At 42.8% G+C, this 23,082-nt stretch overlaps 1 protein-coding gene across 2 annotated transcripts; it reads left to right on the top strand.

Annotated features, from left to right (window-relative positions):
* Positions 1-30: 30 nt before the first annotated feature.
* Positions 31-22,513, top strand: LOC143109343 (microtubule-associated protein RP/EB family member 3-like). Of its 2 annotated transcripts, XM_076272004.1 has the most exons (8): positions 31-165; positions 5,517-5,566; positions 11,952-12,079; positions 12,931-13,076; positions 15,841-15,997; positions 17,391-17,539; positions 17,912-18,064; positions 21,013-22,513. In XM_076272004.1, the coding sequence occupies exons 3-8, from the start codon at positions 11,959-11,961 to the stop codon at positions 21,079-21,081; spliced, it is 795 nt and encodes a 264-aa protein (XP_076128119.1). In that variant the 5' UTR covers positions 31-165; positions 5,517-5,566; positions 11,952-11,958; the 3' UTR covers positions 21,082-22,513. The 2 variants fall into 2 exon arrangements, with proteins under 2 accessions (XP_076128119.1, XP_076128118.1); XM_076272003.1 differs by lacking the exon at positions 21,013-22,513 and having other exon boundaries at positions 17,912-19,617.
* The last annotated feature ends 569 nt before the right edge of the window (positions 22,514-23,082 follow it).

Here is a 23,082-nt window from a genome sequence, read left to right on the forward strand (position 1 = left end):
CTTGCGCAGTCGAGCACACGCAGGTCCACACGAGAACTGTGTATGGAACTGGTCGGTGGGGGCGACTAGCGTTACAACAGAGCGAGCACTGGCGCTAGCAACAACAGAATCATCAGAGGACCGGAATATTCTAGCTGCGACAGATACACCGATTCTCGGGAGACAGTAAGTAGAAATTATTAAATAGCCGTGTATTCTTTTTAGTCATAGTAACTTATTTTAATAGTTGTGGGAGATTAACCACTTCTGTTAAACTCGCCAGCTACTGTAATAGACTGTTACTGGGGCGACGGGTCCCATTCAAAGCCGCTAAGCCCGTGCTGTCGGTGTGTGTGATATTTCCACAGGCCTGCAGAGGGGGTCGGCCGAAATAACGTACGCAGTTCTCAGCAATACAGCAATATATACTATTCGGCACACCACCATCAGAAACTAGTGACAGGGTATAAACTTGAGGAGTTAACACGTGTTTTGCAAATACAATCACAGCTCGTCTTAAGTTAGTTAAGTAACGTGAAATAACGTAAAAGGTTCATTCGACAACGGTAGCCAGTTCCGTTTAGGTAGCCTAGCGTGTTTTGCTGTGACAGCATGGATAACGTTAGCTAGTTGTGTCAGATATCCCGAGGTCTTCGAGATTAACCAGTTAGTTTGCTTAACTAGCTCGTACTTAATGCTGTACGCGCGTTTCACTGTTGTCTCGCTAGTAACGATACGTCAAGTGGGTGGTGGCCATATAATAACCTTACTTTGTGAAGGGTTACGGGAGATGAGGTAAAGTAGTTGACGTGTGTTCCAAGCCAGTCAGAGACGTGAATTATTTCTATCACTGCACTTAAATATGAATTTACATTGAGGCGTTTTGAGTGCCTTCAGTTAACGTAAACACTTAATTTATCAGCAACTAACGTTAAGCTTAACCCACATTGATGATTGTGGGCGACATTGGTTTGCTAGTTATAGATAACAACTTGAACTAACCCAAAGATTCAGACACATGGCCGAATGTTTACACAAACCACCCCTTACGTTAGCCACCCAAGGCCTCATGCTCCACAAGTGTGTTTGTAGGGTGTAACTATTAACGTCATATCAGTAAACTCGCCCCTAACGTTAGTCATGCGACATCTTGGCCTGGACCACACTTGCTTTGGATCAAATAATTTCACAGACATCCATATCGTTTTGAGCTGCATACTGCAGATGAATGAATCTATGGATACAGTCCTCAAGATAACCTGAGTCATGCTCTGTGACAGAAAACTCATTCTATTTTGCGCAAATACCGATGACAAAAGTGGCCAAAAGATGTACGCCTACTTAATAATTGTGGTAGTTTGCTTCTTTTGAATGACGTGTGGTTCAAAGGCAAGCAATATATCTTTTGAGGACAGATCCGCAGTATGGGTCAAGGATGTAAATTAAATGAGGTCGTTAGTGGGCCATGCAATGAATACATTCGGCCGGGGATTAGCGTTTTTATTGGCCTTGTAAAGCTGTTTATTATTGGCCGAACGTGGTGCTGACAAGCAAACTCCCTTTATCATCAGAAACACACACAGCCCCCCCCCCCCCCCCCTCTCTCTCTCTCTCTCTCTCTCTCTCTCTCTCTCTCACACACACACACACGCTCACAAACCAGTGTTGGTGTCAGAGCGCATGGAATTCATACTTTACTGAGAAACAAAGGACTCTCTCTCTCTCACTGCATCTCTTTACAGGCGCTGTGAAACTGTCTGCAGCGTGTTTTCACACCCAGCGTGAAAGAGTGTATTCAGTGGTCCTTAAACTTAGGCTCTCTCATCTGTGAGAGGAGTGTGTGTGTATGGGGTGGGGGGTGGGGGGGTTAATGATGAACAGGTCTTAGTTTTGTGTGTGTGTGTACTCGTACTTGTGTAAAGTTTTAAGTCTCTCAAGACTGTTTTAAATCTCAGATGATGATTATACTAATTACGTTTCATTTGCACAAACACATTTTCTGTTGATAAAATCTCATTAATAGCCAATGAGGAGGGGCCTTTACTGCATAGTCATGTAGGCCTATGTCTCAGTTTGTTCCAGTCATGGGAGACCTTGATAAACACACAGCCTTAGGGCCTAATGATGAGAGTGACAACACTTACACTTACACACTCACAACAACCCACCTGTTATGCAGAAAGTGTTCGTTTTCACCCCTGACAATACGCATTATATATTATTGTTATATATAGCATTATTAATATATATAGCATTATTATATAGTACCACATATTACAGCCTCAATGTAGTTTTCCCCCCTCCCATTTCGTTTTGTAAAATGACCTTGAGTTTGAGAAAGGCGCTATATAAATATAAGTTATTATTGTTGTTTTTGCTGTTATTATTATTATTATTATTATTATTATTATTATGTAGTGCAGTGACCTACAGTAGAACACAACATCAGCGCCCCAGGTCAGGTCCCTTGTCTTCCACTGAGCAGTGAGGCACCATGCACTATGCTGTCATGAATGAAAAAGGTGAGCTCAACTGACTGTGGGGCGGCTGCTCTGTTGTGGGACGCCTGGATGTGTAAGCTGAGCCCCTCTCTGGGTGATGTGGAGTCTCAGAGAACCAGGACTAACTTCCTGGGAAGAGTGCAGACGTGCAGGTGACAGGAGACACTTTCAGAGAGGATGCTGGTTGGATGTTGTAAATGCGACTGGTGATGCTAACTAGTTCTATTTTGAGGGTTACTGCGGTAACAGGTAGCGTAATTGTTAGTGTTGCACATGGTTGGTGGATAGGACAAGCCTTCATGCAAGAATGACCTTTACTTTACAAAACTGGCTTGTTATTGATAAGTAAACAAATGCATTGACAGTATAGTTTAGAGTGCAGTATAGTTTCCGCATAGCTTGGATCCTGTGATAAAGATGGCTGGCCAGAAAAGATGTGTTGCTCTGAGAGACCCTGTCATGTTGCTGAAACTGTTCTGAGGCGTTACGTTGAGGTCATTGCCATGTCAATGACCTGACGCAGTGACTGGCACATGTCCTGTGGGGCCTTATGACGGTGATGTTGATGCCTGCATGCTCTGGGATCTATAGCCTCTCATGGGAGCACACAACAAAGACACATAAGCACTGCCAACTGTGCTAGCTTTTCATTAGTTAGCATGCTGCCAGACATCACAGTGCACAGGTAGATAACTTTACAGTGCATTTATTTATTTTTTATAAATGATTTAATTTTATCCTTCATCGTGCAGTATACAGTAAACACCTAAGCCAGTCTTGCTCATTGGATGCATTTGACAAAGGGGACTTTGGTACTTTTCATGTTTACAGTGTTGGGTTTTGAGAGTAGGACAACAAGATACACAGTACATGCATAGGAAATCTCTGTCTCACACACACACAGTGGCTTTGACTACAAACACTTCCATACTGTTGGCTATTGTTATGTAAGAGCTTACGAAACCATTGGTTCATATATGTAAACACAGAAAAGAAACACTCAGTCACAGACAACTGCTGTGCACCTGTGTAAACTATTCTCTGTGTCCTAAGGCTGGATTAGCATGTGTTAGGAAATACTCATTTATTTATGACTCTTGAGGCGGAAGAGAAAGACATACACATCTTTTTCTTTTGCCACCCTCCCACTCTCATTCTCTTACAAAGAGCCCCCATGGTATCAGCAACAGGAACTGCCATCGAGTTTTATCGAGTTTGCAGTTTCCAGTTATTGTTTCAATATGATTCTCTCTCTCTCTCTCTCTCTCTGGCCTAGTCATAGTCATTATTAGTGAAATTAGTCTCCAAACTGTCCACAGCAGTTCTAACTAGGGTTGGGTATCGTTTGGGTTTTATCCGATACCGGTGCTAAATCGATACTTTTAAAACGGTGCCGGTGCCGAAACGGTGCCTGAACCGGTACTTTGTTTTTAAAATGTTTTAAATTAAAATGGTCTAAAGCATGAATTGCTTTTTTTATTGATGAGACAAATTTGAACATGAAATTGAACTGTTATATTCAATTTACTATCAATATCTCATTGCTCCTATGAATAATACATTTAAATGTTAAAACAGCTTGCCATGCATGCACACACAATGGTAAGCTTTCAAGTTTACCCAGTGTAGGCGGTTTGCCATAAGGTATGTTAAAACCGCTTGCCATAAAACTGCCAGGTCATGGACAACGGCATTTGCAAGCAAGCTAATCTAACAGGGACTCTACTTTCCAGTTAATTCAGTGTGTTCCCAAATGCTTCAAGAAATGTTATGTCTTGACTTAACCCATAACACGCAGTAGTTTTGAACATGTTAGGCTACATGTCGGTGTTGAAGTGTTAAGATTCCCAGCGCTAGCCAAGTAGGCATTTTAACAGCAACCATGGCTATGCGCTAAAACCAGTCAGCTGAGTTTAATTAGCGATAACGTACGGAGATGGTTTCGTAGCCTCTTTGACAGCTCAGTGACATCAGGTATGTAACCTACATATTTGTTTTTTGCCAGCTAACTTTTAACATGATCTTCATATTCATTGTGATGCTATATGGACCTCATGCACATGAAAGATTAATATCATGCCATTATATTGTTTAACACACCGTGAAATAAAGTTTTCACCTTACAACTTTGCTGATAACATTTCAAATAAATGTCAGTTATGCATTAGCAAGGATATTGTGTAACGTATAGGCTATCTAGCCTACTGTTGACGTTGTTTCATAGCCTTTTGCTTGTGTGTAGTTAGGCCCACTGCTAGATTTTGACAGGAGCTCCCGATATCGCTTAAAAGTAAGCTACTTGGGCTCACGCAAGCTGTCAAACACTGTCCACTCATGTGGTGCACCCCTCTGGTTTATACATCCAGTGTTTATGTTAACTAACTGTATCTGGATGTGTTGCTATCAGAGCAAGACGTTAGAGATGGCGCATGACATGCAGTGATGATGCCTCGTATAAAAAAAAAAAAAAAAAAAACGCTATTTAAGCACCGAAATGAGGCACCGAAATCCACGTTGTTATTCGATGCAGTTACTACCGTTTGTGTCGGCACCGGTGCCATATTAGAACCGTGTTTCGGTGCCCAACGCTAGTTCTAACCCCCCCTGTGGCTCCAGAGTTTCAAGCATTTCTGCTGACGTGTGTGTGTGTGTGTGTCTGTCAGACAGAGATTGAGCAAGACAAATTCTCCAGATTCTTCCTCAGTTGTGGAAAAACATTGAAAACACAAGCAGTCTGTTGCACAGTCCAGCACACACGCACTCACAGTCACACACAGAGATATGCTTGTTGTCCTATCATAACATCTCTGTGAGGGCGGTGTCTGCAAAGCAGACTGTATGATTGGGATCTTGAATAGGGAGTCCTCAGTAGATAGATCCATGGAAAAGCCACACGATTGCTCCGCAGTGAAGGATATGTATGGATAAAACGCAGTGTTCGGACTTTGCCAATGGAATGGGCTGTATTGGTGAGTCTGTGTCTGTGTGATAATGTTTGTAAATAAAACTGTTGACCTCCTTGTGTTCTTTTTGCAGGACTCTGAAGCTGTAGAAGATAATTTCAGCTCCTCAATACACAGTACAAGGTGGGCAGTACCTCCAGCACATGTCTCTAGATTGTGTGTGTGTGTGTGTGTGTGTGTGTGTGTGTGAGGACTGAAGGTGTGGTCACTCCTTGCTGTTGCCAGGCAGTTAGTAGGTCACCTATTTAAACCTAGTGGTATAAATGTGCTTTTACATTCCTGCTTCATTTAGATTCTCTCTGTTCTACACACACACACACACACACACACAGGAAACTCTGTTATCCCCTTATAGCCAAATTGAGATTACACATCCTCTTCTGGTCTTGCCTGGGTGAACCCGTACGAACCTGTTAGCAAATTTGAATTTCAGCGGGCATAAGCAGCAGCGAAGTTTAACTTAGATTTGTGCATCAAAGTCTTAACCAATCGTTTCAGAAGTGCAGCTAACATATCTTAACACTGCAGTTGTTCACTCAATTCCAAAGAAAATACACATTCCTGGATTTTTGGTAAATCAGAACACCATCAATGGGCTCCTTTCCAGACGAACCTGCAGAGCAAATTCAAATTTGCTAACAGCTTTGTCCGGGTTCACCCAGGCTACTACTGGTCACCTGTATGAGATTCTGTGGTGGATTGTGCAGACTCAAAGCTTCTAGAACAGTGTTTCTCAAAGTGTGGTCCAGGGACCACTGGTGGTCCGCAAGCTATCCCAAGTGGTCCGCGAGCAGACATGGTAAAATATAATATACAGTGTTTCCGCTAGATTTGTTTTTAACAGTAGGCTACGATATGGGAAATACTTTCAATATGATCAGCTTCAGAAATGAATGGGTTTTCCTTAGCCTGTGCTTTCCACCAAGTTGTGCGAAAATTGTAGTTTTCGTGTTTTTGCGATGTTGACAAACATGTGTAGCACATGGAAGCTCTTGATAGCGCATGCCACTAACGTCTATAAAAAACAATATATTTATGGAATAAAACTAGACAGGTACCTCGGATTAGAATTTCTGTTTATTGTTAAACTGCAATTTTCAGCAGCCAGCGGAGGGCATTTAGCCTACTATGCTTCCGGACAGGACAGGCCTTCCCCCACTGCTTAAAAAAATCCTAGAGGAAACACTGGTGTATTGACCTATGATGAACTCTTGTTGTTGGTTGGGCCTGTGGTCATCATCCAATATTCTTTTATGTCGTCACTTTTTTCATGTGACTTTTTGCATGTGAAATATTGCTCTCCTATCTTTTATCACTCCTCCCGCTTCCTCTTTCACTCTCTCTTGCTCTCTCGCACCTAAATGTAGGATTGCAAAAATTATCTGTCAGGTCTATCAGTAATGACTGATTTATGACTCATCCTTATGTTTGCGAGTTTATGCAATAGAGTAGTTGCAAGCAGGCACACACACACATACACACACACACACACACACACACATACACATAGGCCAGGGTTGTTTATCTGAGTGGACGCTGGCGTGGCATGTTCAGGCATGTGTGTGTCCCCACTGTAACCCAGAGCAGGGGCGGACTGACTGGGCTTGTCTCTATGCTCTGGACGGGGCAGTGGAGGTATTTGGCTCAGCACAGGTACCGATATGCCTGTGTGTGTGTGTGTGTGTGTGTGTGTGTGTGTGTGTGTGCACATCAAGCCCTGTTCACGTATATGCTCAGCAGATTACCGATATGCCAGTGTGTGTGTGTGTGTGTGTGCATCAAGCCATTTTCACGTATATAGAGCGATTCATTCATTCCCTGTCGATTCTCACCTCAAAAGTTAAAATTATATTAGATACTGTAGATAGATAGATAGATAGATACTTTATTCATCCCGAGGGACATTTTAGGCATCCAGAAGCTTATACAACCATATCACAAAAAACACACATACACACACTACTTTGTTTTGTGACTTTGTTGTGCAATGTTTGACGTTGCTAGTGGTTATTTTGCATGTTATTGCGTAACTACATTATCATTACATTGCACCTTGTCGGTAGATGCTTGTAGTCTGAATAGGGGCTTTTGAGTGTGAGTTTTGCATGTGGGGTTTTTTGAGTGAGTTTTGACATTTCTGTGTCAACAGGCAAAGGTTTATTATGGTACACATTAATCATATGATACAGATATGCCTGAACTCTGTATTAGGGCTGCACGATATTAGGAAAACATGCGATATGCGATACCATTATTGAGTACTGCGATAACGATATAATTTGCGATATTTAAATATACTGCTCAATAAAGGTTTTCCACACATATTTTGAAACCTTCCACCCTTTTCTCCATTCTCAAACTACATTCACAGAATGTCTGACAGTTCTTGCAAAATAAAACACTCGCCTCAAAAGTTTTACTTGTGCTCAGAACCAAACAGTGACAGAGTGATTCAGTGTATGATTGAAGTGTTCCCTTAATTTTTTTGAGCAGTATATTTAATGTTTTTTTTTTCATTCTGCTTGCTGCAAAGATACACTGTAGGGTTGGGGGGGGGGGGGGTAAATGTATAATTACAGAAATAAATGTATAATTTTTAAATAATATAAAATATCATGTAGCCTATATGGCCTGATGAAAGTGGACAGCTAAGAGACCTACTGACTAGGCTATCGAAGTTGTGTGGAAGATCGATCTGCTCCTAATCCTCATAAAAGACGGGTGGACTGCCAATCTGAACACTTGTGCACCAACCAGCGGAATATTCCACATTGCCAGCCTTCGATGGGCCTAGCAAAGAAGCTAGGCCTACTTAAGCTATATCGCGGCAATCATCTCAGTCTGTAACCTCATACAGTACGCTGCGCATCCCACGTTATTAGGCTACCGGCATGCCGACTACGAGGGCAGCGGAAAGTGAAAGTAATTGGGCTGCAATCGCACAGTCCAGAAGTAGGTTAAACAACTTTTACAAATAACGAATCCTGATTACCTCTGTGCTGCTGTCTGGGGCTTTTGCTAAATGCAAATCATGAAATACAAGTCTTACAGACAGTGAAAGACAACTTCTGATATAACGATAACGAAAGAAATTGTTTATTTTAACACGGTGGAGAAGGACGCATTTGCGCTGTGTTTGTAACACGGCATCCTTCATAAAACCAAAATATTCCCATATAACAGACGTGCTTTTCCTTTTAGTCACTAATTCCTCTTCACCCAAGTGTAGCCTACCTCGCTCGACTCACTATTTTCAGCCATCACGACTTAGCTCCCGCTTTAACACCTAAAACACCACACACCTAAACTGGTAGGGGACGGGCTTCTTTGGCTGCATGACCGCATCAGTTTGGTAAAATATGTTGACATTCAGAATGTGAATACACCATAGACTGTATGGAATGCGCACGGCACAGAAAATGTATCGAATTTATCGAAAATTAAGTAATCTTTGCGGTATGTCCATCGCAAGTGTTGATATCGCGATAACGATAGATTTTAGATATATCGTGCAGCCCTACTCTGTATGCGTAATTGAAAGGTTAAAGGCCTTGTGTGTTTTTTGTGTCAGCTTTCGTGTCACTGTTTGAGATTGCCGAGGCACTGTTGCATAGTCATGTGATAGGTGTGTTTGTTTATGTGCATTTTCAATATCTACTCTTTGCAGGTCAGCTGACTCAAGGTTATAGCTGTTGGTTTTTATGACTGTTGATAATAAACCTGTAAGTCCAAGGCCTGCAACCCAATTTAGTCTCATAGTATGTAAAGGCTGGGCAGTTCTGTGATTTGTGGATAAATAAGTGTTTGGGCTCTACAACTTTGGAGAAACTGTCCCAGATAGAAGCTAATAACAGCAGAGGTCTGATCTAGTGTGGGTCACACCTAGATACAGTAAGTTCCATGGTCCATACTGTACCTGTGCTGCTAGAGATTCAGGTTCACTTCTGTGTCAACCTGTCCCAGAGATGATGCTATCACCTACTTTTCTACAGGTGTGTGTGAGCTTAGCTTAGCTTAAGGGTTACAGCTGATGGGACAGGTATGGGAGGGGTAGTGTACAGGACCACGTCAGTTGAGCCTGTGTGTGTGTGTGTGTGTGTGTGTGTGTGTGTGTGTGTGTTGAGTGAAAGACAGAGAGAGCAGGCTCCTCCTCTCTGCTGTCTGCAGGCGATGTTCATCCTACACAAATCTCTTTGTGTGTGTGTGTGTGTGTGTGTGGATGCTCCTCCCTCTTGACTTCACATCACACCTGCAGACTCAGCACCATCAGTGTATGCGAGTGTGTGTTTGCGTGTCCTAAGAGTGGTATGTGTGTGTGTGTGTGTGAGAGAGAGAGTGTGTGTTTGAGCATCAATGAGGTCTTGCACACTCTCCCCATGTGGCAGCCAAGATGAGGGGCGAAACACCCCTTCCCGCAAGCGTACCGTCAGAGAGGAGCGAAAGAACAGGTAACGGGGTAAAGGAGGTAACAGAACCCATGGGAAAAGGAAGAGGGGCAATATTAAGGCATGGAGGAGAACAAGAGATATAAGCTTCTAGAACACCAACGAAAATGGAGTATGGCCTAGTTAAGTTAGGACTGAACACATCCAGTGGGCCGTATGAAATCAGTGTCTATTGTTAGCCGTGGGACAGGACAGTGAGGCTGTGTTTTGCTGTTTGGTCCTAGCACTAGCTAGCGATTAGTGAGAGCATGGAGATCAGATGACCACCGGTTCTCAGGTGTTGAGCCATTGTTCTTCTGCTTGGGGCTGCTGAGACATATTCCCAGCTTGTTTGTGTTTTACTCACAAACTCCTGTGTTGACCTGATCCCCAGCAGTAGCCTCTACTTGATGGGATATCACAGCAGTGTGGTCGTGATCGTGGTCGGATGGCGAGCGTTAGTATTTTTAAGGGGGGGGAGTGTGGCCGCTTTGGTAGAGATAATCCCTTTGTGTGTCCTGACTCCTGAGTCCTGAGTGAGAGTCCGGTGCCAGGGCAGTCTTCTGTGGTTATGTAAGCCGTACACAGGCCGCTCCAGAGAGGATGCATGCTGCTCTGCTACCAGGAAGGGCCAAGTGCAAACATGTGAAGATCCACTTTTGCCACAGTGAAGGCTGTGACAACACTGCGAGTATGTGTGTGTGTGTGTAGCTGCACTGATGTATTTGTGATCTGTGTGTTTGTGTGCGTTCCTTCAATGGCAGTGCAGTGGCAATGACCTCATTCATAGTGTGATCTCATTTGTCTGTGTGTGTGTGTGTGTGTGTGTGTGTGAGATGCGTCATGGTTCCTTTGTTCACAGTGAAAGTTCTGTGGCTGCGATCTGAGCAGCTTTTAGGTTACTCTAATGGGATTAGCCTACCTTAAACTTGTTCTTAACTCACGACACGCCCACACACATACACACACACACACACACACACACACACACGCACATGCACACATACGATCTGTCTCACCATCTCCCGGATGTGATTCCTCCTACCTTTAATTCTACCTAATGTAATAACAGCCAACAATATCTTCTATATTTCTCTCTCTTTTCATCTTTTTATGTGCATTCCGATCTGGCCATAATGGCCTTTCATAGATATGTGAAAAAAACCTTCTTTGTTCCCTGTTGGAGCCTTTACACCACTTAACTTCATTCATGCTGGCGACGTGAACAGCAAAGCATCTTGCTAACACAGCAAGTTGTACCAGCCTAACAATGATAACAACTCTTTAAACTATAACATTTAATAAATTAACGTTTTTGTGCACAGCAGGTGTTCATATTGTCCGTCTAGCGATTTATGTGTGTCAGTCAGAATTGTCCAGTTTTCCCCTTCAATTTTTGCTCAGTGGAAGACCTCTCCTTCCATAACTGCCATTTAAGTCTACTGTAGCTGGCATTACGCAGCCATGGGCATTGGGCATTGCTTGCTAGTGTTTTGGGCTGTACACAACCCTGGCCAGAGCACAATCCATTGTAAACATTTCTGTGGCCAAGGCTACCATTATGAATGGATGAGCAGTTTCAAACCGCATTAATTACGGTGAAGTAATTAAAGGGAGGAAACCTTTATTTGGGCCTAGTTGCATTGTTCAATAATTAGGCATATATAACAATTGGTTGTTTCATGAAAGCAACCCATCAAATTAGGTCTTCGCCTCTGGAGAACGTAATTATTAAACCATAATGGCCGGTTGAATTGAGTTAAATTAACCACTGGCCGAGTTCCTTCTTCACGGCTGTTAGAGCGGGATGGTATCCTTTGAAGAGTTCATTTGGCTGAGTCAGCATGTAAGTGTGTGTCGGAGTGTAGTGAGTGAGTGGACGTAAGTAACGGTCTCAGTGACCTTGCTGATGTAGCTAAAGTGCATGTGTTTGACGTGTCGTGCAGAACCGCCTACAGGGACATGATTATTGTTGTCTAAGTGTGAACAACCGGATATTTCTGTGTATTGATTTTTGCATCTCTTTCTCTTTCTCTCTCCCTCCCTCCCTGTCTTTCTTTCTCTCTCTCTCTCTCTCTCTGTAGCTGGGGGATGGCGGTGAACGTATACTCCACTTCGATGACCATCGAGAACCTGAGCAGACATGACATGCTCGCTTGGGTCAACGACTCTCTGCAGCTCACATACACTAAGATAGAGCAGCTGTGTACAGGTGAGACTTGCTAACACCGCTCACATACACTAAGATAGAGCAGCTGTGTACAGGTGAGACTTGCTAACACCGCTCACATACACTAAGATAGAGCAGCTGTGTACAGGTGAGACTTGCTAACACCGCTCACATACACTAAGATAAAGCAGCTGTGTACAGGTGAGACTTGCTAACACCGCTCACATACACTAAGATAAAGCAGCTCGGTACAGGTGAGACTTGCTAACACAGCTCACACACACTGAGACAAAGCAACTGTGTTCAGGTGAGACCAGCAGATATACACTAAGATAGAGCAGGTGTGTACAGGTGAGACCAGCAGCACAGCTCAACAGACGCAGACTTTGAGTTCAAGTGAGACTAGCACAAGCTAATGAACACAGGCTAATGAACAAAGATTAGCACAGTGTAATGAACACAGGCTAGCATAAGCTAATGAACAAAGATTAGCACAGTGTAATGAACACAGGCTAGCATAAGCTAATGAACACAGGCTAGCATAGGCTAATAAACACAGAGTAGCACAGGGTAGTAAATAAAGAGACTGAACTCAAGTGGGAAAGGGACAGGAACTCACAGGTTAAGGAACACACAGGCTTAGCTGAGGATGGATTAGCACAAGGAACTGAGCTAAGAACAAGCACAAGCTAACAAGCACAGAGACTGAACTCAAGTAGGGCCAGTACAGGCTAATAAGCACAGGACAGTCTTTAAGAACAAGAATAGTATTTAAATTGTGTACATTAGCATTCACTTCATTTGTCATTATTGGCAATAAAGCAGAGGTAATGCTTGCAATAGATAGTAAATATTGATGTTGATCGAAATGTCGATCTACCATCTCCTTGCAGGTGTGGCGTATTGCCAGTTCATGGACATGCTGTTCCCTGGCTGCGTCCTGCTGAAGAAAGTGAAGTTCCAGGCCCGTCTTGAGCACGAATTTATCCACAACTTCAAAGTGCTGCAGGCTGCCTTCAAACGCATGAATGTGGACAAGGTGAGACTGAGAGAAGTCACAAGCCTCTTTGTCGCCTCCTGGTTCTGAATGGACTGCTAGTGGGTTAGGGGCAGTGTTGCCAGGTCATGTGACGAAAAACAAGCAACTAGGTCTCTGAAGCAAAGCTAAAACAAGCGACCTATGACCAAATAGTTAACGTCCACTCCGTGCCCCCCGAAGTTACTGGGGCGGTCATGTCAGGCAACAGTGTAGAGTAGCCTATATCGCAGAGCCAACGCAAGGCCATAGGCTTTAATTGCCCTTTGTATACGTGTAGGCGCTGCATGGATTCTACGCAGAAACAGCAGGTACGAAGCAAGCCCAAAAGAAGCAACCGCACCAAAAAACACGCCCACCTGCAACTACAACTACGTTCCAGCGACTTCACAAAAAAACAAGCACAAAGTCACTTATAATAAGCGGACTTGGCAACACTGGTTAGGGGTGTTCACTCTGAACAAGAGGAGACCGCACACTCTAGCAGCTCATGCCAATAGTTTAATAAAAAAAAAAAAACATTTCGGCATGTGGCCTTTTTCAAGCCTTACAATCCAGTGAAAGAACGCACCTAATATGGTGAACACCCAGCCTTTGATTGGTCTAGCACACCTGTAGTAGATTGCCAGTAATGAGCTTGATTTGACTTTAACTTTTGGGCTACATAGAATACAATGCAAACACAATAACCTTCAACAATGACATACTCAAAACATTCTTTCAATTAATATCAGCTCATTAGAAACTAAACGTTTTGTTTTTTTATTAAACTATTGGCATATGAGCTGCTACAGTTTGCGGTCTAGTCTTGTTCAGAAGATCACGTATCCTGTGACCAGCACCTCAAAAAACTCTACTATCGGTGTGCGTTTGCTTTGTCTACTCTTAGGGGTGTTCACTACCAGTGACATTTTAGTAGCTGCATGTACATAGGAGCCAGACAATGAACAGAAAGCTATTGAATCATTAGCGTTTTTTTTTTTTTTTTTGCATTGTTTTGATCCAGCGAAAAAGCTTCAACAATGTGAATGAAATTTAACAATGTGCCACTCTTTGCCTTGCTTGAGTGAAGCACCGCCTAGAATTCTACACATTGCTGTTCAGGCCAAGATATCATTGGGAGATAATAATGACAAATGTAACTGAACCTTTGCTACGCAGGGAAACCGAGGTGCGGGCCCACAGCTAAAGCCAGTGCAGGCATGTATCTGCCTCTTAAAAACCCTCATTGCAGCCAATGGCTAATCTCGCCCGAGAACAGAACAAAAACGGCCGAAGTATCCGGGGTATGTTCCCAGAGTCGGGGTTAGTTCTGTAATAACACAAATCCATTTGAATCCCGGTGCTGATTGTGAGCAGATAAAGCTGGAAGGGAACTGTGTTGGTCTGGGATCTGATTTACTGTAAGCTGACCAGAATTCTTTGAGGCTATAATGTAGCTGATATTATGCTTAGCCCAAATCTGTCTTTCCGCTCTTTGTGTCGTTTAGTATTGGTGTTAGTCAGAGGAGCGAGGCCATTTTACAGGTTTGCCACGTGTTTATAATGAAATAAAGTGTTGGACATGAGACATAGTGGAAATCTGTGTTGAATTAGTGTGAAGGTAGGGATAACTACTTATTGTGCTTTTTTACTTGAATTGACATGTTTAATGACTTTTAATCGTTCATTTTAATGTTAAAACACCTCTTGAACTCTTTTCAAATCTGTTTTGTTTTTAAGCTTGAGAGTCTTTAAACCGATGTACTAATCGAGATATGCTCTGAAGTAACGGATATAGATCATCATTTGCAGTTCAGTGAACAAAACAAGATGTCAGACTGAGTAGCAGAACTTGCTGACGATGTATAATGGCGCCGGGCTGTGGCACGGTTAACCTCTGACCTCTGGCTGGCAGCGTTCAGATGCCCTGCATGGCCCTCGTCTCTCGGCCACTCTAGCTGCAGAGCTCCCGTGCAGTATTGGGCACGCACATCCTGCCTGTCTGTCTATAGCGTTCAAGTCAGCCTGTAGTTTGCTGGAACTCTGCAGTTAATTTAACCTAAACATGCTGTGCGTATCACGGGCAAAAAAAAACAAAGCATACGTTGGTTGTTGTTATTTGCTTCCCATGTTTTTACAGGCAAACAGCTTAGCCTGAGCCACTTCTATGTGGTGTACAGCTAAACCATATGACAGCCATGACTTTTTTTTTAAATCTTAATTCCTCAGTAAGTAGACAATGAGTAGTTTTAAGGGTTTGTTATGGCCTGTTGGTCAACAGCAAATAGTTAGTGCGAGAAGGGGAGGGGGTTTATCCAGAATGTGGCTGTGGTGACAGACAGCGCAGCCATGCTGTCCTCTTTTCACCTGCCTGACTGCTCTGCACCCTGTTATGCTGTCTGGAGAGTGTCCTACTTGTATACGTCCGCTACACATCAGGCCAGACAAGAGCTGCTGAGGATAACACACACACACAAACACACACACAAACACACACCCTGAGAAAGTATGTATTTGACCTTAACTACAAGAGTCTAAACAATGGAGGTTGGTGTAAACTTAAAGGAATGTACATACTCTCAAGAGACCTTTCTGGAAATAAATCAGCTTTGTGTTTTTCATACTGATGCCATTGCGTTAGACAGATGAGTCTAGAATTCTTTTCATGGTAGCCTTCAAAGCCAAATCGCATCACATGAAAGAGAAACACTATCATCAGCTACCATTTCTCTTTGTCAAATTCATCTCTCTCTCTCTCTCTCTCTCTCTCTCTTTCTCGTTCTAGATCATTCCGGTGGAGAAGCTGGTGAAGGGCAGGTTCCAGGACAACTTTGAATTTGTGCAGTGGTTCAAGAAGTTGTTTGACGCCAACTACGACGGCAAAGAGTACGACCCACAGCTGGCCCGCCAGGGCATGGAGGTGTCCCCGTCACCTAACCCAGGTGATCTCATTTTCCACAAACCCAGGAGGCCCCCAGGTAACCAGCACACCCCTCCACCACCACTGCCTCCTGCATGTGTGTGTGTGTGATGTGTGCGCGTGCTTTTCTGGCTGCACTTGCCATTCTCCCTCTCTTCTTTGTCCACCTTTTATCTCTCTCTCTCTCTCTTGTTGTCTCTCTCTCTCTTGCTGTCTCTCCTTCTCTCTCCCTCTCTCTCTCTCTGTGCTCCCTTTTGTTGTTTTGCATAGCCAGAGCTCTGAAGGTGACTGCGTTAATGCAGCTGTTGCTAAGCTGACAGGCTGCTCCCTCCCAGCAGCAGTCATAACAGGCTCTTTAGCGCCCTCTGTTGGTGAGAGAGAGAGAGAGAGCTCAGCCACCTCAGCGCTCTCCTGTGTGCTTCTGTGCGTCACGTGTGTTTAATGGCCAGCAGGAGTGCTGTGGAACTGGATGCCTCTCCCAGTGTGTTGTGCTCAGCTTGTGGTCCTCAGGCATGGCTGCAGTGACGGTTGTATGACTACTTGACTTTGTTTTGTTTTGCAAAGAAAGGTATAAATGGTATGTAGGCACGGAGAAGCTTAGTGGCTATGGGTGTAACAAAGCAGTCAACTTATGATTCGGTGCTATATAGGATTCGGTTTGATGCACTCACAATATAACCAACAAAAAATTGATTTTGTGGACCATAGCTACAAAACTATCAAACTCTGTAGCATTGCATGTCAGCTTCTGAACATCTTCCGTTACCAAGCCACAAAGTTTAGTTACAAATCTGTATTTTAGGCCTAGAAATATTAAATATTTTGTTATCAACCCGAGCTGCTATCAAATGTCCACATTTTCAGACAGAAATACATTTTGCAGCGGTAGTCACGATGCTAACCTTTAAAGGTTGTATCAGCGATCAGCGATGTCTCCCAAAAAAGGCCCAAACATAAATGATCACATTCATCTAATCTTTCCTAACGATCCGCTAGCTGTCTGCCCCATAAGCAGGCCGTCTCTGTAGGCAGCCTAGGTTCCGAAATCTGTACACAAAAAACAATTGCAACCAACAAGGGTTGGCAACCACTCAAAAGCAAAATAAAGTGTTTCAACCAATAACCGTCGAGATGCGCATTTAGGAGAGTTTTAATTGCACGGGAGGGAGGGGGAGGGAGTAGCGAGCTAGCTCTCTGTTTTGTTTGAACATCAACAGAAGTGACGCATCCACGCTATCGCTGATACAACCTTTAATGAACACTGGATTTATGCCTTGGTGCATTGTATTGCCACGGCGTATTGTTATTATTTGAATTGCGACATATTCGTGTGACGTTGCATTGTTGCTCCCCTGTTAGTGGCTGATCCTGATTGGCTGTTGAATCATGGATGTGTGTTGTTTGCGTATTGACAGGACCCCAGCGGACGTCCCCCACAGTGCCCAAATGCGCGCCTGTCCCACAGCGGGCCGTCACCAGCACCCCCTCCTCTGGCATGAGGAGACACATGGCCCTCTCTCGCAACGGCGGCAGTGATGCAGAGGTCCTGGAGCTCAATCAGCAGGTGAACAAGCACACAGAAGTTACACACACACACACACACACACACACACACACACACACACACATACACACACACACACATTCTCCATGTATCACATTTCATGTCTATAAACATACCTACTACTCAAAACCCAGTCAGACACGCACACACACATACACTCACACACACACGCACACACTCACATGCACTCTGTGCATTAGATATCATTTGACGAAACACACTTGCTACTTGCAGCACACACAGTCCAGTTTTCAGTGTCCAACCCTATACACACTATACTGGGTGTGCAACAGAGTTCAGTATATAACAGTATGTTTTCCTCTTCTGTTCTCTCCTCGTTTCCATGGGACCCCCGTTCCTCTGTCGCCTCAGTTGATGGACCTGAAGCTGACGGTAGACGGACTGGAGAAGGAGCGAGATTTCTACTTTGGCAAGCTGCGGGACATTGAACTCATCTGCCAGGAGCATGAGAACGACAACAACCCCGTCCTCTCCAAGATCATGAACGTCCTCTACGCCACAGAGGTAGCACCCCCTACACCACCCAGATCAATTCCTCTCACTCCCCTCAACACCCAGATCTACGCCCCTCACTCCCCTCAACACCCAGTTCTTCGCGTCTCACTCCTGCACCACTCCACCCCACCCATCGCTCGCTTGGTTTAAAGTATGTTTAACACGTACTTTCAAAACGTATACTTACAAATAGATGTCATTAAGTACAACTTCAGTATACCAGAAATACATATAATAATTCTTACTCTGCCACCACTCCATTCCACCCCTCGCTCGCTTTGTTTGAAGTTTGTTTAACACGTACTTTCAAAACATATACTTTCAAATAGATGTCATTAAGTACAACTTCAGTATACCAGAAATACATATACTAATTCTTACTCCCCCACCACTCTCACTCCATCCCTCACTTGCTTGGTTTAAAGTATGTTTAACATGTCATTTCAAAACATATACTTGCAAATAGATGTCATTAAGTACAACTTCATTATACTAGAAATAAATATACTAATTCTGACTTGAAGTGGCATATCTGTGTACTTTTAAAAAAGTGTATTTTATTGTAAGTGTATTTTAAAATGTACATTACTCTAATTTCAAAAAGTGTATTAAATTGCTCAAACTTACAGTGGTTATTTGGTGCCATTATGGAAAGTATTATAATTGTTCACGTAATTTCTTACATTATTAGTGTGCTTTATCAAAGTCTATTTTGTGTCACTGAATATAAGTGTTTGCAAGTCTACTTGCAAAGAGTGCACTTAAATATGTGTGTATTTTACATTTTATAGTTATATATTACATTATAATATATTATAATTGAATAATTTTAAAACGTGTATTACATTGCTCATACCTACAGTGGTAATTTAGTTTACTGACATTTTGTAGTACACTATAACTGTACTATAAAAGTGTATTTTATTTTAGTAAATAGAAATGTTTGCAAGGTCCCAGGAGAAAAAAATGATGCTTAAATATAATAAATCTTGACATACTTCTATATACTACAGCTACACTAATGATGGGTATACCTTAAATGTGTTCATGATTGAGTGAAGTTGTGTACTTAAGTTGTATTGAACTTGTAGTACAAAGTACAATTTCAAGGTCACATATTGCTAACATTTTGTTAAAATATACTTTATATATGAACACACTATGTACATTTCAACTAATGCAGTTAAATACATGCTTGATTAGTGACATATAGTGTACTTTTAATATGTTACCTATAGATTGAAAATACTCAATAGATAATATTCTCCCAGGTGAAAACAATCCTACATCTTAACATACTTCAGAAAACTTTCAGCAACACGCACCACTGTAACATTTGTGCCATTCTTGTGTCTATGCTGTGTCATCGCCCACACCATTCATTTCTATGCTGTGTCATCGCCCACACCATTCATTTCCTATGTTTACCACTGTGCTACATGACTAGAGCGAAGGGAAAGTCACACGAGCAGATTGTGCAGTACACCTGGGATATCATGTTCTGTTGGCTGTAATAGCAGTACTTACTTACCGTGATGAAATAAATATTGTTTGTCTCCTGATGCCGTATTTTTCGTCATTTGCCCATCCAGCTACGACGTAGTCTAGCCTACTGCTAGACACTGGTATGCACGGCAAGTCGAATAATCAGTTAATTGTTAGAGATATAGCCTACTCAAATATTACAAATGAATGAATGAATGGATGGTGGTAGCGTAGAGGCTAAGGAGATGGGCTAGCATGCAGTAGCCAATTAACAGATGGTGGTAATTTAGAGGCTAGGACATACTCTATGTTCAATTCTTGTGCAATTCTTGCGCAATTGTTGTTGTATGTTGTAAGTATATTTGAAGTTCCACTTTAACACATTTTTAGCATGAAGTGAACTAGAAATTGTACTTTGAAGCAAGTTCAATTCAACTTCACTGCACAAAGAATCATTTCAGTAAAAATAACGCACTTGAAGTTCACTTAACCATGAGCACACTTAAAGTTTACTGATTCAGTAAAATGATACATTAGTGTAGCTGTTAGCATACTAAAGTATGTTAAGATTTAGTATATTTGTATATTTTATTTCACTTGGGTATCGTAAAAGCACCAACTACCGCCCCTTTTTTTTCAAAATTCTAAAACAAAGATGTTTTTTAATACTTCAAAATAACATTTGATAAATGAACCTTACATTTTCAGTAGCCATAGGTGTGTAGATTTGAACCAAATCTGGTTTGGTTCTTAACAGGAGCATTTACTGCCTTCAAAATCCGATTTTGTTCACCGTGCTCAGAGTTTGGTGCTGGGCTGGTGGGTGCCCTATTGACCACCGCCCACTGACACGGCACATCAACGGTTAGACTGAGAATTCTCGTCGCAAAATCAAAATTCCACAACACTGTTTACACCTCTTCGAGTCATGGTAAAATGTAATTTTTGGTACATAGCTAATTTAGATACACTTATGGTGTGTGTGCTTGCGTTTCTTTAGGAATCCGCCATCTTGGTTTGTATAGAAATTAATATTTAGTGACACATAGGTGACATTCCAATATGCATGGTCTTGCATCCATTTTTTTCTCACAGTGTAGAGTGACAGTGGTAGGACAGTGAAGAGTCTGTGGGCAATGCACCTGAATGTTGTATCAATGCTGCAGCTAATTGTGCTACAGCGTCTTCCATGTTATCTCCTCTTAGCCTCACCATGTGTACGTTAGATGCCATTTGAAGCAGCTGTCCAGATGAGAGGAATAAACTTGAGCTTCCATTTCACATCCCCCACACAGACACCCATAGCCATCCAATGCACAACACAGTGGAAAGATCAATGCAGGAGGTTGTTTCTTCCCTTTCTAATCCCTTACAGCCAGGAGTCTGCCAGTCTGGCTGGACTTGCGTCCCGTTCAGCGTACTCTCAGCACCTCTAACCTTTGACCTCCGACCTCTGTGTGTGTTTGTTCCAGGACGGTTTCGCTCCCCCTGAGGAGGAAGAGGAAGTGGAAGGGCAGCCCCAGGAACAGGACGAATACTAGCGCACCTCTTTCCCCCACCGCCCTCCTGGCCCGCCCCCTTTGCTTCCTTCATCACTACTCAGTTTTTTAAGTAATAATTTCTCCCCCCCCCCCTCTGATCGAACACTTTTATTTGTTGTTGTTGTTGTTATTCTGTTCCTCCCATTCACCCCTCCTCCTGTTCTCATGAGCGTTTCCTTAGTTGTATTTTCCTCCATCCCCATTCAACAGGAACACACACAAGCTAAAGGAACTGGCAGCACTGGCAGCAGGGTTGTGGGTGCGTGCATGCACGTGTGTGTGTGTGTGTGTGTGTGTGTGTGTGTGTGTGCGTGTGTGTGCTTTATGTGTGTGTGTGTGTGTGTGTGTGTGTGTGTGTGTGTGTCTGAGCTGCCCGTAAGGCCTGAGTCTGGTCCTGCTGCAGTCCCTCAGCCAGCCACCAGCTTCAGCATCCACAAACAGCCTCTCAGCACCTCACCCCACACACACACACACACACACACACACATACACACAAATACTACTGCTACACACACCCCATTGCTTTTAACGTCTTACTCTCTGTCACTGCACTGCACTGCAACTGTGTCACATGTCTCAGCACAGTGGAACTGACACATGAATGGGTGATGGGTGACATGTTTGTGTTTGTTTGTTTCTTCGTTCATTGACTTTGTTGATATTATTTTTTAGCTGAATTGTTTTAACAGCTTATTTATTTTGAGATTGTGTGTGTTACCCCGTTGGTTCCTCTGGCGTTGGTTTTGCATTTGCGATGGAACCCCCGTGTGTCATGACGTGACGTAAGGGAACGCCCTCGACCTGCGCCCCCGTGAGTGGCGACCTCGCCTGCGGTCAGAGGCAGGACAGGACCCAGCAACCTGCCCTCAGTCCCAGATCAGAGAAAGAATGGAGTGATTTTTATTTTTGTAAATGTGTGTGTTTGCATAGGAAAGGGGGGCTGGGTTCTTGGTGATGGGTTTGCTAGCTAGAGCAGAGAGAGAGCAGGCTTTTAAGAATGTGAAAGTATTTATTTATATGAAAAGAGTTTGCAGAGTGACCTACGCTCGCTATTATAAGAACAAACAAAATGAGCTGTTGTACAATTTGTAATGAATGCTAAAGCAAGAAGAGTTTTAAATAAAAATGACTATGCCATTACTAATGGTTTACTGACATTGTAAAAAAAAAAACATTATTTTTTTAGCTGCTATACTTTAAGTTCTGTTCAGTTAATGTTTTTCTGTTTAATTTCTTTTGTTTTTGGGATTTGAGATTTTGATATGTTGCACAGCATGGAATGCCACTTTGGGTGATTGACAGGGGTCACTCTGTTGTTGACAAACATCTGGATCCCCACCCACCTCGTGGCCCTGTAGTGCTCTGTGCAGAACACACATCTGTTTGGAGTTTTATTACAGAAAAATAAACGAGTGTGGGGACAGGAAAACCAACACAACGTTGCCGCGTCTTTAATTCCACTTACTTCAGTTGGCAAGGGTGCCAAGATTGTGGGCTAACAGGCATGAGAGAAGCACAGCACTAAGATGGCAGTCTATAGCCTACTCTGTTGTGAGTGTGGATTTAATGGGCCTATATTCAATCACTAGGGGTGTAAACCTACACATATTCATACCGAACCATTTAGGTACAGGATGTTAGGTTCATTACAGATGTGTACCGAATGCAGTCTTTAACAGTAATCAAAAGTGCGCTTCTTTTGCATGCGGACTATGTTCAAGTTCCCACACAAACATATTAACTGGTGAACCATATGTCAGTTTAGTCCAAAAAGCATTTGACCTTTCCACAATATACTATTCCAGTTGAGCATTATTTTTTGCAATAAAAACAGTTTCCTTCTTGTTCATTAAATGAACATGACTGACAAAATAAATTGCTATGGTGTAGTTTTATTAAACCATTTTTATCATGCATTTAACAGGCCTGCATTGTAGCACATTCAGTATTGTGTTTTCTTTAGGCTATATACAGTATGTGTCATCTATTTAACCAACAGCA

Source organism: Alosa pseudoharengus, unplaced genomic scaffold, assembly GCF_046254945.1.
Source record: "Alosa pseudoharengus isolate Yale_2024_CS ecotype anadromous, Long Island Sound unplaced genomic scaffold, YU_APseudo_1.1 YU_APseudo_1.1_scf_7, whole genome shotgun sequence".
Classification (NCBI taxonomy): Eukaryota; Metazoa; Chordata; class Actinopteri; order Clupeiformes; family Clupeidae; genus Alosa; species Alosa pseudoharengus.

Bases quoted from the DNA above. Each gene is read 5' to 3' on its own strand.
- LOC143109343 (XM_076272003.1), top strand. From the start codon at position 11,959: ATGGCGGTGAACGTATACTCCACTTCGATGACCATCGAGAACCTGAGC. The intron at 12,080-12,930 runs GTGAGACTTGCT...ATCTCCTTGCAG, and splicing joins GATAGAGCAGCTGTGTACAG to GTGTGGCGTATTGCCAGTTC. The intron at 17,540-17,911 runs GTGAACAAGCAC...CTGTCGCCTCAG, and splicing joins TCCTGGAGCTCAATCAGCAG to TTGATGGACCTGAAGCTGAC.